The sequence below is a fragment of the Stegodyphus dumicola genome, chromosome 3 (genome assembly GCF_044657685.1).
Source record: "Stegodyphus dumicola isolate Sdum_Otavi_A_Nest chromosome 3, ASM4465768v1".
NCBI lineage: Eukaryota > Metazoa > Arthropoda > Arachnida > Araneae > Eresidae > Stegodyphus > Stegodyphus dumicola.
Window position 1 is genome coordinate 216,550,818 of NC_140770.1, and position 14,165 is coordinate 216,564,982.

At 33.9% G+C, this 14,165-nt stretch overlaps 1 protein-coding gene across 3 annotated transcripts in view; it reads left to right on the top strand.

Annotated features, from left to right (window-relative positions):
- The window catches only part of LOC118202182 (2-Hydroxyacid oxidase 1-like), a 49,797-nt gene that overhangs the window by 15,397 nt on the left and 20,235 nt on the right, over positions 1-14,165 (top strand). For all 3 annotated transcript variants that reach the window (XM_035374336.2, XM_035374334.2, XM_035374335.2), the window contains exons 3-5: positions 1,340-1,491; positions 4,852-5,110; positions 12,654-12,817. In XM_035374336.2, coding sequence (XP_035230227.1) covers positions 1,340-1,491; positions 4,852-5,110; positions 12,654-12,817 — 575 coding nt within the window. The remainder of the gene's footprint in view (positions 1-1,339; positions 1,492-4,851; positions 5,111-12,653; positions 12,818-14,165) is intronic.

The following is a 14,165-nucleotide window of genomic DNA, read 5'->3' on the forward strand; positions in this document are numbered from 1 at the left end:
AAAATCTGTGTTTTTAAACACAGGCAGCAAAGAGCCGAGGAAATGTAAAATACCATTGCACTGAAATAGAGACATTTGTGGGCCACTGACTAAACCTCACAGAGAAGCTTCAGAAGAGATATTTTGCAAAAGCAAGTATTTGGACAATATTATCCTCAAAATAATGTGATGACAAATTGATGGCAATGTTCTGGGTGATGATGAAATAAAATTTGAGAAAGAGGATTTATGTCACCATTTTCTTTTATGTTTTAATTCAAGGATATTTTTCTGCCAAATCTGATATGTACCAATCTCTGAAATTTCTACAAAGCATAACTTTAGGATTTCTTGATTTTAAGCAAAATTATTAAAATATTTTTCTCTTTGCTTAAACTGAAAGGAAAAAATTAAAAACGAAATATAACGTCAGGAATTGTCTTATTCTTGTTTCATTCTCTCGACATAAGTCGAAAATTTATTAATTTAAAAATATCTTTCTGCAATAAAACGTGATAAAATTGTATAGTTATATCCCACTTGATTGACATGATGATACCTGATATAGTTTTATCCCACCTGATCTTTAGACATGTGGGTCTTAATACGTGAATGAAATCAAAAACCAGTCTTCAGCAAGAAATACAAAGAATTAAAGTTGAATATATTTTTCCAGTGGGAACTCTCTTACTTCGAAAGCATTTCTTAAGTTTAATGCAGCTGAGCAAATTAGGAATTAAACTTCGTCTTATGCCACTGCATTTGTGAATTTTAAATAAATCATTTCCATATATTAATGAACAATTATTATCTAACACTGTAAAATTCAAACATTCAAATGAGAATTATCGTGTGATCTTTAATACTACTTAGGGCAGATGATATTTTTTCAAAAATAAAATTAACAGAATTCCTTTATTTTACGGAAACAAATTAAATTTTTTACCTAATAAACAACCCTGAGAAGAATACAGTATACGTCCAAGATAGCGTATTTGCAAACGCCGCAAAAGTTGCACGTTAAAATTTATATTCTGCTTTAATCCACAATGAATATTTTTGCCTGCTAACAAGCAAAATCATCGCTTTAAAATTCAATTCTCTGAGGTATTTTCACTAAATTGGGAGAATAAAGTATGTTTTATATGTACTGTAAAATTTCTTTTGTTATTCAATTCCTGTTTATTTAATATTTACATAGCTAGACGTTAGGTCCGCTCTCAAGCTAATACTAAATCTGAATATTTGGTTAATACTGTTGTATTGTTATTATTTTGCAACATTAATTCTAGCCTATTGTTATCATTTTAAGCCCAAATTCACTGGCCAGGAGAAGTAATTTTACTAATTTTGCGCGTAGGTATACGATAATACCCAGAATGCTGCGCAATACGAATAATAGAGATTTGTCTGTAACTGTCCTTGGAGAAAGAATTTCTATACCTGTTGGCATAGCTCCTACGGCATATCAAAAATTGGCACATCCAGAGGGAGAAATGGCCTCCTCTAGAGGTATGTTTATTTTTAATAAAATCTTCACAGGTCTAAATTGCTGTAAACTTGATTTGTACATGAAAATTTCAAAAGAAGAGTCAAGTCAAATGATTCAAAAACACATTCTTTAAATCATAGTAATAAAATATGAGACATATATATATCTCTTAAATTTTAAATAGGTTCGGCTATTACCACAAATTACAATAATATGCAATAACAAAGTTCCTAACATAATAACCCCACTTTAACTGAGGATACAGTGGGAAAAACTTTAATCAGTAAGTTCGAAAATCAGTCATGTCCGTTTTTTGAAGCATCATGATTTTATTTATGAACAAAGACAGAGACAGAAATGTGAATGCGAGAAAATTTTTAAGCCTGGAAACTGTTACATATTATAAATAAAAAAAACGTCGTAAACAATCAATACTGTTACGAATTTTATATGCATGAAAATAATTTTAGCGAAATTATAAGTAAATTTGCCGCATCTCTTGTGTAATGAAACATTAAGTGTTTCAATACAGAGTGTGGATTATCGTTCCGTGATATCGCCCGTGGCACTGGTCGACATCCAACCACTGTCATACGAATATGGGATCAATGGGTTGCTGAGGATCATAATGAACGGCATGCAGAATCCTAACGCCCTCCTATTACTAACGCCCGAGAGGACAGACATATTGTGAAGTCAGCCCTCCAAAACCGTACAATCAAACAACGAGCCATTCGTCAGGAAATGGGCATGTTTGCAACTAGTCTAATATCCGCTCGTACAGTGAGTCGACGTTCACATCAGCGTGAACTATTAGCACGGCGACCATTACTTCGGCTTCCCTTTACAATGCAATATAGAGAGAAGCTCCGAACGACAAAACTGGGCACAAGAGTAGCACAATGTCGTCTCTTCAGAGGAATCCCGGTTCTACGTGCAATATTCTGATGGCCGTATGCGTGCCTAGATGCTCCGACGAGAAGGCACGTCACCTGCTTGCATTCGATATCGGCATAGGGTCCTTGCACCTGCTGTGACGGATTGGACAGCCATTGGGTACACGACACACACATTTTGGATTGACGGTAATTTGAACACAGATCGGTACATTTCTGACACTTTACGTCCAGTGGGTTTTTGCCCTATCTTCGAGACCTGCCAAACGCCATCTTCCAACAAGATTTTGCAAGCTCACATGTTGCACGTTGTATTCTGATCTTCCTCGATACACAGGGTATTCGACTGCTGCACGGTCTCCAGGTCTGTGTCCCACTGAAACCATCTGGTCATGGGTTTCTGAGAGACTGGCCCACCAGCCCTCTGAAGCTAATGCGGTTGATGAAGTGTGGCATAGATTTGAAGCAGCAGGGAATGAAAGGCCCCTTTCTGTCATCCAAGCCCCTTTCTACCTCCATGCCTAACCGGGTAAGGGCGTTTTAGCTGTCAAGGGGTATCAGCTGTTTCTACTAATATCGCATCCCTGTAAACCCCTAAACTGCTCACAAATTTAATAGTTTTGTCTTCATGCCATAGTGTTTACGTATAATAAAAATCATTTTTATGTTTGCTTTCCTTCATGGTGTTGCAATTTTAATGGCCAGTGTAATTTGAAGTGGTAACTATTGATTGTGCTTTGCCATTCTGAGAAGATTTGTACAAGTACTTTTGTGATTGAATTGTCCGAATTGTGAAGTGTATTTAGAAAATAAATTTCGTTAAGCTTTAATCTGTTATGTATGCATTCAATCCACTATGTATCCGTACTCACGTAACAATAATATATACATGTGACGTGAAAAATGAAATCTCGATTATTCGTTTGTGATTATTCATCCAAATTAGGTTCCAACACCCTTGTATCGATTCTTAATACCGAATGTAAATTTTGTTTCGTGTACTTCATTAACGAATACGTTTTTCCACATAAATATCACAATCTAAATGAAGCTTAAAATTTTTTGACCTAATTCTCAAAATGCTTGAAATTATCTTCATTCAGGGTACAAAAGAAAACTTAAATTTCCTTGAATGAAACTTTTCCTTTAACGAATGATTCGACTGCAAATCAGTTAATTCTAGCTGAATCTGAACAGGAGAATCCAACAAATTAAATTTTAATGTAAGATTTTTTAACTCTTATTAAATGTTTTCTGATCAAACTTTATATCTGAATAATATTCATGCTTAAGTTCTAAATTAAAGCTAATGATAGAACTAAATTTTTTGGCTGATTCACTTGCTTTTTAGCATATCTATTGTTCTCAGAATATTTATGCTTGCATATCAGCATGTGTAATGTAATAAGTGCGTTCTCGGGCTAGCTAATTTCAGTAGTTTGTTCATAGATATGAGTAAGAATGATGAAATGATGCTGTCTGATCAAGTAAAGCATTGAGCTTTTCGTGGCTTTGTAGTGAAAATTCACTTGGGAATTTATGTAAAAACCTTATCGATATTGGAATTGAGCTACCTAAGTTGCGAGTACCCACACCAAGTGTTATAACGTCTACTACTGTTTTCCTTGTAATCCTAGTACTGTCTAGTTCCATTGAAGCTTTGGTATCAAACTTGCAAGAATACAAATTTATGGTTTTTGTATTACCTTGACAATGCTGTGTCGGCCGAAATCACCATAGATGGTCTGTAAGTTTAACATTGAATCTCTATGCACTGTTTAATGCCTTCCATTGCTTATATTAAAATCTGGCGCCACTTTTAGGGATGAATGTACCGCCTGGAACAGTGAAAGTTTGGAATGAAGCTTCTTATTTCAGTAATTGTTTACAAAGTCATTATTCATTGTGCATCAGGGAAGGCCGGTATTGAAGTGGAACTGTGGAACTGTCTATATAGACAACTGCCGATTTTAATGCAAGAGGAGGATTATAGCTTGTATATTGCCGATTTTAATGCAAAAAGAGGATTATAGCTTGTATATCGGATACGTATATTGCAGTCATCTAGGTGGCAGAGTAATTGAGACGCTCAAATATTCCTACTACGCAGGTTTATACATGAGAGACAATCATGCCTTTTTGCTGTGCTCATCATTCCCTTTTTCCCCTCGCTTTGTTTTTTTCTTTGTTTGTTTTGAAATAGTAAGCTTACGCTCACATGGAACATATTTGCTTGGGAGTACTTCACTTTTATTCTGTTTATCTACATAATCATCCAACAAAATACGATAAATGTTATGGTATTTTACAAATACAGAAAGTTGTAGCTGAAAAATTGATATTAATTAATTTTCTTGTATCAGTTGTATTCTTGTTATAAATTAAAAGCATGTTTTTATATTATTTTGATTACATAGATCAGTAATGAATATTAATTAGCTTTTCTATTACCCTTAGACTTAGATCACATTATTTTTTCTATAGCTGCAGGAGAAATGAATACAATATATACCCTCAGTACTGTATCAACTACATCTATAGAGGATTTGTCCAAAAATCGGCAGTATATGTCTCCTCTGTGGATGCAAATTTATATACTCAAATACCGAAGTGTTACTGAGAAGATGATTAAGAAAGCTGAAGCACATGGATTCAAAGCACTAGTTTTGACAGTCGATACACCTGTTACAGGATTGCAACTCAGATTATGGAGGAAAGGTCTGACGATCCCGCCACATTTAAGGTAAATTATCATTTATAAATTAAACATCATAATATCATTAAGCATTTCTCTAATCAGAGAACTTATGTGCTATGCATTCGGGAGGGGTCTCTTCAAACAATTACTAAAAGTGAGCAAGGAGAAAATGCCAATGTATGGCAAAAAGACAGCATGCAACGAAACAAAATCCTGAGAAAATATCTGGAGAACGCAGATAAGACAACTTCTTCCTAACACACGAGATATGTTACAGATTCCCTATATCACTCACAGAGTAAATTCTAAAATGTTATTCAGCTAATTGTATTAATATAGTTCTTAAGCAACCCAAAACTGATCTTGCGTCTCAAAACACGGCTGCTCGGTCTTCTGGAAGCTTTGGTAAGAAAAACGCTATCAAAGCTCAAAAAGTATGTTTTCCCAAAATCTCTGAAAAATCGCTAATTTAGTGAGAGATTTAAATGTCGCCAAATGACAAAATTATTTCCAAAACTGTACAGGAAAGTTTATGCCTATACCTTACATTCTAATCGAGATATTTTCACCACAATTTAAATGTTGTTGAATTGCATGCAATAATAAATGTGCCGATGTGCGATAACAAATTCAATTGTACAAAAGCACACCTTAAAAATATTACACAAAATGTAACACTTAAACAAATCAATACGAATGATTATAACAATAACATTGCAGTCTAATTAATACATTCAAATATTTGCAGAAATGTACAGCAAATTTTTGTGTAAATTTCTGCAAATAGTTGAATGCATTTGACTGGTTGTAAGTGAATTGCTGTAAATTTAACTTTTCATAGATTTTAATCTATACTAACCACATTTCTTTAGGAACTATGCTATATAAGACTATTAAACTCCCTTTGCTAACACCTAAATCAGTAGTATTAGTTATACTTAATATTCACGAAGCTATGCTCCAAACGATTTTCAACTATCTATTGGTTCGAAACTAATCCAAATTAAATGTAATTTTCTCTGAAAAATAAATGTATTTATATTACACCTAACTTGAAATAAATTGAGTATTTCTTATATTTAGTAAGAGCAATAAAAACTACTCTTGCTGGAATTTATTAGTTTACAACTTTACGTCGCAAGAAATTCACTGTATTTTTATCTATTTATTAGTTAGGAGATACCTATTCTAGCTTACAGATATCTTATGTGTTAGAAATAACGTTGAATTTATATCTAATAGATATTAACACGGCTGCTCTAATGATAACTAGTGGATAGAATATCTAATAGATATTCTATCCACTAGTTAGAAAACTATTTGTATTTTTAAAAGTTCCATCTTTTTAAATTCTTTCGCTTATTAAATCTTTTAAAATTTTGCATAACTTTACAAAAGTGTTTAATAGCTTCTAGAAACCCTAATGAGCTGCTTGAGCACTAAGTAGTGTAACTCATATTTCAAAATTTGAGAAAATTCGTCTTTTCCATGTTTATTACCAGAAAATTCCATGTAAATGGTGCGACGTTCTAAACGGTTCTTCCTGAGATGTAGATTAGAAACTACACATGTACATGCATTACCATTACACACATCTACAGATATCCATTAATTGCAGGAAGTCAGTCCTATCTAAAAACATTTCATATGCTAGGCTAAAGTCCTAAAATTATTTCACTAGCTCAGCACTTCATTAATAAGCATAATTTTATTGATTTTATTTTTCAAAAATACGTTCTAAGATATACACTGCTGGCTACCCAAATTGCAACACTAAGAAAGACAAAAGATATCACAACAAAATTTATTTAGTAGATAACATGCTGACCATATATCAAATGATTAAATTTATAGACTTCAGTGAAGCGTGGTTCCTTCCAGAATTCATAGCCAGAGTAGCCGCTATTGTTGGAGATCACCACTGCCACACGCCTCGGCATTGATTCAAAAAGACTTTGGTTGTGTTCTTGGGGTACAGCAGACTAAGCAGCTTCCACACGTTGCCAAAATTGATCTGGTGTGGCAGCTTGAGATGTAATCTGGGTCAATCGTTTAGCAACCATGGACCACGTGTTTTCTATCGGCAAAAGATCTGGAGAGCGAGCCGGCCAGAGAAGCAATTCAATCTGGCGATTGACGAAGAACCCTTGGACAATGCATGGAACGTGTGGTCGCGCATTATCTTGTTGAAATATGGCTGTGGGCAAGCCCTGAAGGTAAGGATGGACAACTGGCTCCAACACCTCTTAGATGTAGCGCTGGCTGTTTAAAGTACCTGCAATGCGTATTAGAGGAGTGCGAGAGTTATATCCAATACCGCCCCATATCATAATACCCAGTGCAAGACCAGTGTGACGGTGCATAACGCAGCTGTTCAGTATGCTCTCTCCACGGTGTCTCCAGAATCGAATCCGACCATCGTGGTGTCGCAGACAGAAGCGTGACTCGTCAGTAAAGACAATTTCATTCCATTCTGCAGTCCACATCCTTCTTTCATCGTACCATTGGTGGAGACGTCTGTGTTTCTGCGTCAAGGGTAGACGAAGCAATGGACGTCTTGCGGACAGACCACTCTGCTTTAAACGAAGTCGAATGGTACGCGCAGACACTGGATGATGCGTTACAGACTGAATGTGCTGTGCTGTGGTTCGTGATATGACTGAGCGATTCGTCACTGCCATGCGCACAATATTCCTGTCTTCACGTGAAGTGGTGCACTGAGGTAGATGCGATCGAACACGTTGGTCCGTCGTACCCTCTTGCATCCAAGGGTCACATATCCGCATTACAGTTGTTTGGTTTCGTCCAACACGACTACCGATTTCCTTGAAAGATACTACCCACTCTCGGTAGGCCTTTATCCTATGTGATGTGCGTCTGCACTGAAATTCTAATCATTTGCATATCTTACCTCCGTTAGTGCGTGTTGTATATTTCATGTTTTTTGCATGCTTCCTTCAGGGTGTTGAGTTTACGGTGGTCAACAGTGTCAATGATTAAAAGCAAAACATGATTGGTGTGACGTATACTGATGTTCTTTCCGAATTTATATGTAGTAACGTTAGAAAATTTCCCTAACTCATCCAGTGGGAACTATAACTAGAATATTGTTGAAATTTTAAAATTAATTTTTCGGGCAGTTTATCGAACTAAGTTTTTCGGTTAACGTTTCCCAAACTGTACTCTAGCTTGAAGCTGCCGCAGAGGCTGCTATGAAGTACTTATGCTCAAAAAGTATTTTATTTAATCGTACTACAAAAATTTAGCTCTAAGAAAATCTAACTAAAAAAAGCTCTAAGAATTCAAAATTTTCATTTAAATGATAGAAAATGCGTCTTGTCAGATCAAATATAACGTAATACACACACTGTTATGTTAATAGCAATACAACAGTCTTTGGGCTTTATGGAAATGTTCGTCTCGACGTATCTTGAAGTTAATGTTAGATCGAAGTAAATATTTTACACATTCTCTTTACTTTAATCCCTGATATAAATTAGACTCGATCACATTAATAACGTACCGTTAATACTCTCCTTACATATTTTTATTTCAACAGAGATGATGCAGTTAAAAAGTATAGAAATTATATTTCATTTATATAAAATTAAATACGTAAAAACATTTCTAACTGAAATTAAACTAAAACATTCATAATACAAACAGTCCATAAATTCTTTGCCAGCAGTCTTTATAGACTATATATTTGGCAAACATCTTAAGCTCATCTTACATGCCCAAATTCATTTAGACGGATGTAACAGTTTATAAACTTTATCTACTGGCCCTTTTACTCATTTCTTACACTATGTTAGGTTAATCAAATCAGAAAAGCAAGCCGAAGGCTATCTGGTTTGGGGAAGGAATAGCTTTGTTGAGCATTTTACAAAGGAAACTGGCTCATATCAGTGTTACACATAGGGAAATCACGAAACTGCCAGTTCGTTTGCCAAGAATCTAGATCAAACTACCACTGTTGAGCGGCTTTACTTTAGATTGCTGTTGCGCCCTGTCTTTGCACAAATCCAATCAATAAGAAAATGAAAACCTCATATATATATATATATATATATATCAGCAAGAAACGTGAATTTATTTGACATAGGAAGAACAACGAGACAGCGGATAGTTCGAATTTTGGATATCTTGAAGGCAGTATAATCCGAATTACATTGTAACTTTAATTAAATGAGCGGAAAGTGGACATATTAATTATTGGGTATTATTAATTAATTATTAATTTATTATTAATTATTGGGTATATTAAATATGGCAAAGTGTTAAAAGGTACTTCATTACAGATTTATCTTTTTAGAATGAGATGTTTTGAAACAAAATTTGTGTTTGATTATTTCTAAATAAGGTGACGTGCATCAGTTTTTTTTTTCTTTCCATCGTCTATGGGTTAGCCGCTCCAGTCAGACATAAAGCATGTCAGCCACATAACCCGTTGAGTTCGAGATTATTAATTATTTAGATCTTTGTATTAAGACTCATTTGCTGTTCATTGAGCATGAATACACATTGTATGTCCATCGAGTTTCGAATTTATAAAAAATGCATATTATAATTGTACAGAAATCAGGCACTATGAAATGCTGATGATAAATGCACAGTTAATTGTAAGTAATACGGCATGCAAAATTTTAACAAATATTCAAATTAGCATAAGCTGATATAAGGAAATATGTAATATAAAATACTATGCTACAGTGTTACTTTTAAAGTTTACATAATATACAATATTTAAATAATGCATTAATTAATGCAATGCTGAGTTAGCGGTATTGTGTAATGGCAATGAACTTTCAGATCGCTGAAAATGTACTAAATCGTGAGTAGGCAAACTGTCTTTAGTAACCTCCATCGGTTAATATTGTTTTTAATGAAAAAAAAAAAAAAAATAAAAATAATCAAATTACGCTCTTCATCCCAACGATCAATAGCCGAGTTGACAAGATGGGAAAAATGACTACATGCAGCGCTACTGTGCCGCATATTTGCTTCCTGTTGTCTGCTGTTACGGTAGAATAAGTGTTATCAGTTCTTTTCGTTTCCAGTTCTCGATGTTAGCGGTACTTTCTATCGCAGCACTCTGTAATAGTCTATTTTGTTAATCCGCTTTTATTTATTAGAAAAAGAAAAGTGAATTTCAAATGCCATGCTTTTGTAGAAGAATGGAGTGTGAATAATTTTGTCATAAAAATAAATGGCAAAATATTGTGTAAGCTGTGCGAAATAATTACTAAAGAGAATCGTCATTGCAAATATCTTGACGTTAAAATTTGCCTTTAAAACCATCTAAAGAGGTATAATGTTACTAAAGAGAATCGTCATTGCAAATATCTTGACGTTAAAATTTGCCTTTAAAACCATCTAAAGAGCTATAATGTTCTTGATGTCTGTAGTAGACTTGTTGTTACTTTTGCGAACAGCTTGAATTATCGGAAATTGTTGACCGTATAGAACCAGCTCGAAGAAAGCGAATAGTCAATGGACAATGGTAAAGAATCTGGCAAATAAGGTGATTATGATATATCAGAAGTGTATTTCTGGGGAAAGAATTCCTTAACTAATAAAACCATGAAATTGGGATCCTTGTCATTACGCAGAATCCATCAGGTTCACCGCTATCTGGTTGTTCTTTTTCTTTGTCCTCTAAACGCAAAAGCATTTGCAAGTAGTACGTAGCGCTTGTTAGTGGACCCTATACGCGAAAATTCAAGATGAACGATACTCAAGTTACCAGGAAGAAAACAAGCAATACAGTTCTGATTTTATATTTGCTGATCTATACTCATTTCTAGCCTCAGAAGCGTTATATGCTATTCTGATGACTGAGATTTGTTACCAGATCATAGGCTATAATCTAAGCTTCTCTGCTTAAGCGTCATTTGCTTAAAATTTGATATCGTACTCGAATAGTCTAAAAATGCTATTAACTTGGTTTGCACTACCACATGAGATAGTTGTCCCAAGCGATGTAACTTCGCAAGAAAATATGCAGTAAAGTCACATTCTTTAAAGTAAAACGTAAAAGTAAAACAAAACTCTTCATATTAGGATTTTATAAGCAAACTTTTATTAATTATACTTAATGTAAAATTTGTAATTTAAAATTTGTGTAATTTAAAACTTAATTTTATCTGTAATATAAAATTGATCATTTATGCAAAGGAAAATTTAATTTTGCATTAAGATTATTTACATTAAATTTCATTCTAAGGAAATTATATGTAAAATGCCATCTTTATGTATGATATATAAAAATTTAATTTTAATCTAATGCATTTGAAGTATGGTAATTACTTATTACTTAAAACTGTATTTAGAATTTCCTGTTAAGTACATAATATTTTATTATAAGATACTGTTTACAAAAATATCATTACTTGAATGTTTAATGCATAAAACCTTCTTATTTAATAGTAGTTGCTGCGTTTTACGGGTTCGTGGATTTGGAGTGATTGCTGACAACACTTGATGAAGAACTAAAACACAATTTATTTAGCCAAGTATTACTCAGGACAGTTCCAAAATTACGTTTGCAATCGTCGAAAAATTACGGCAAACACGCTGGAACAAACACCGACACAGCCTTCAAGCTATCAGGCTAGAACTGTGAAGACAGCTTCACAGCAAAACACTAAAGTAAAGCTCCCTACTCGATCGATCCCTCTCGGTACACTCTCGGTACTTAATACACTCATAACTCGATACACTGACAATGCCTTCTCGCGATGCACTAACTCGCGGTACACAGGTACTCTGCGTACACGTAGGGTTTAACTAACTTTTCACTTGCCTTCGAGAACATTTTAGGGCAAACCGCTAAGAATTCATTCTAGAATGTTCTCGCTCTGTCTATGGCATATCTCCAGTTTGTCACCAAATGTCGCCAGATGGGCGATTTCGCGCCAAATACGGCAACACTGTCTTTCTTTGCCATTTTCTGGAAAACCTAAGCCCGCTTTGCGGGGAAGCTATTTTACCGTAGCTGGGCATTTAGTAACAATATTATTAAAATAATTATACCAAAGTTAATGTTTGAAATGTATTAATATGTACTAATATATATTTATGTGCTTTTAAGGTATGTATTGCCATACCATAGAATGCAATCTTATATATGTAAATTTATGTATCAAGATTTGTCAGTAAAAATGGAACTCGGTGTTAGAGCAGACTTTTGGTACGTCATCTTAGGCGGCAGCGCTTGTGTTGTGGTTCGGGCCAATTGTTGTACATATTGTTGCAGCTCATAGGACTATCGGAAACCAGTGGATGGTGTTGGCTCTAAATATTTAGTATGTTAGGGTTCACCTGATGACCTACTGGTACCCAACTGGTGGGCTTTTCCCTGTTCCTTGTTAAAGCCCTTTCACGGCCCAATTCAACTAACTCAATTTATATGTGTGTAACGTAATTTTCCGCAAATGCCTTAAACACAAAATATGTCGCTAAATTTCTGCAACCAAAAAAAATTTTTTTTCAATTATTTGCTGTTCATTTTTTACATGATATATATTATTCATCATTACCTGAGTATTTTGTGTTAAAACTCAGTCTGCAAAACTTTTTCTTCCAGTATTCCGAATATAGCTGAGGCAATTCCGAAAACAAATGATAACGCTAAATCTTCCAATCACATACAAAACGTACGCCTTTTCACCGAAACTTTGACATGGGAAGACCTGTCTTGGATCAAGAGCATTTCCTCTTTACCTCTAGTTCTGAAAGGCATTTTAACAGGTAAAATTCTTGTTTATAGCGATCTTGATTCTTTCTTGTTTTAAAACTACGTAAATTGAGCTAATGAAATTTATTTTAGCATCATTGATAAGAAATAATGGTAATGTTACTTATTATCGATATCATAAATTTAATTTAATACTGAAGCTTATAACTGTAAAATACCCGAAACCATAAGTTCGAAAAAATAATCTTAAAATGTGGGATATGATTATTTATTGTATTTTATGAAAATTAAAACTTAAATTCGATATTTTTTGGGTTAATCATTAAGGAGAACAAAATTAGTATCCTTTAGAAAATTAATATTCTTTTCACTAGCATATAAATATCTAAACGTATGCAAAAGTATACATAAATTAAATGCTTTATACATAAATTAAATGCTTTAAATTCGCTTTAAATTAAACACTACTTCTAAATATTTCCTGTTTCAGCACCGGAACAGAATATTTCTCAAAACATATGTCCCAAACGCATTCACTAAAAGTAAAAAGCTGTATTAGTGAAAGTAAACATCGACAAAATTAAATTACTTCAGAAGAAAATCGAATATCGCAGTATCACTTAACGCAATTTAGGCTAGTGAAAAACTATACAATTCATCAAAGTGAATTGAAGCGGCTCGAAAGAGTATTGAAAGCTCCGTAGTAAACATGACAAGTTGTCTGGGTAAACATATTTACCATTTCAACTCTCTAGACCAGCGATTCTCAACCGGTGGTACGCGTACCATTGGTGGTATGAAAAAGCAAAATAGGTGGTACGCAAAGAAGCAAAGTATTTTTAACTCTTAATTTCAAAAACCTTGTGAAGAAAAAGAACAATTGATAGAAATTTCCTTTCATCGAACTCTAACTGAAGATTTTTGGTGACTTTGGGCTGAACCGAGAAAATAGTTTAAAAGCATTTCAAATAAAGCTATTAAATTTTTATTGCCATTTTGTACAACCTATTTGTGTGAACAAAGATTTTCTTCCGTGTTGTATCTGAAATATAAAGGCAGAATAAAATTATAAGTGGTTCCTAATTTATGGTTAAAACTAATTGAAATAAGACCAGCCATAATCAAATTAATTCTCTTAAACAGGCCCAGATTTCACAGCAAATTATAGAATTAAAGTATTATAACTTAAATTTTGCTAATTAAAATGGCAACCAATTTTTAATCTAATATTTTTTGTGTGCATATTTAAAATAAAAATAGCCAAAAGGTTGTGCAAATGGCAAAATATTTCTTAATATTTCTATTCAGAAACTGAAAAATAATCATTGTAAAGTGTAGTGGTGGTACTTAAGGATTCTCAGTTTTTGCTTATGGGGTATGCGTTAATCAAAAGGTTGAGAA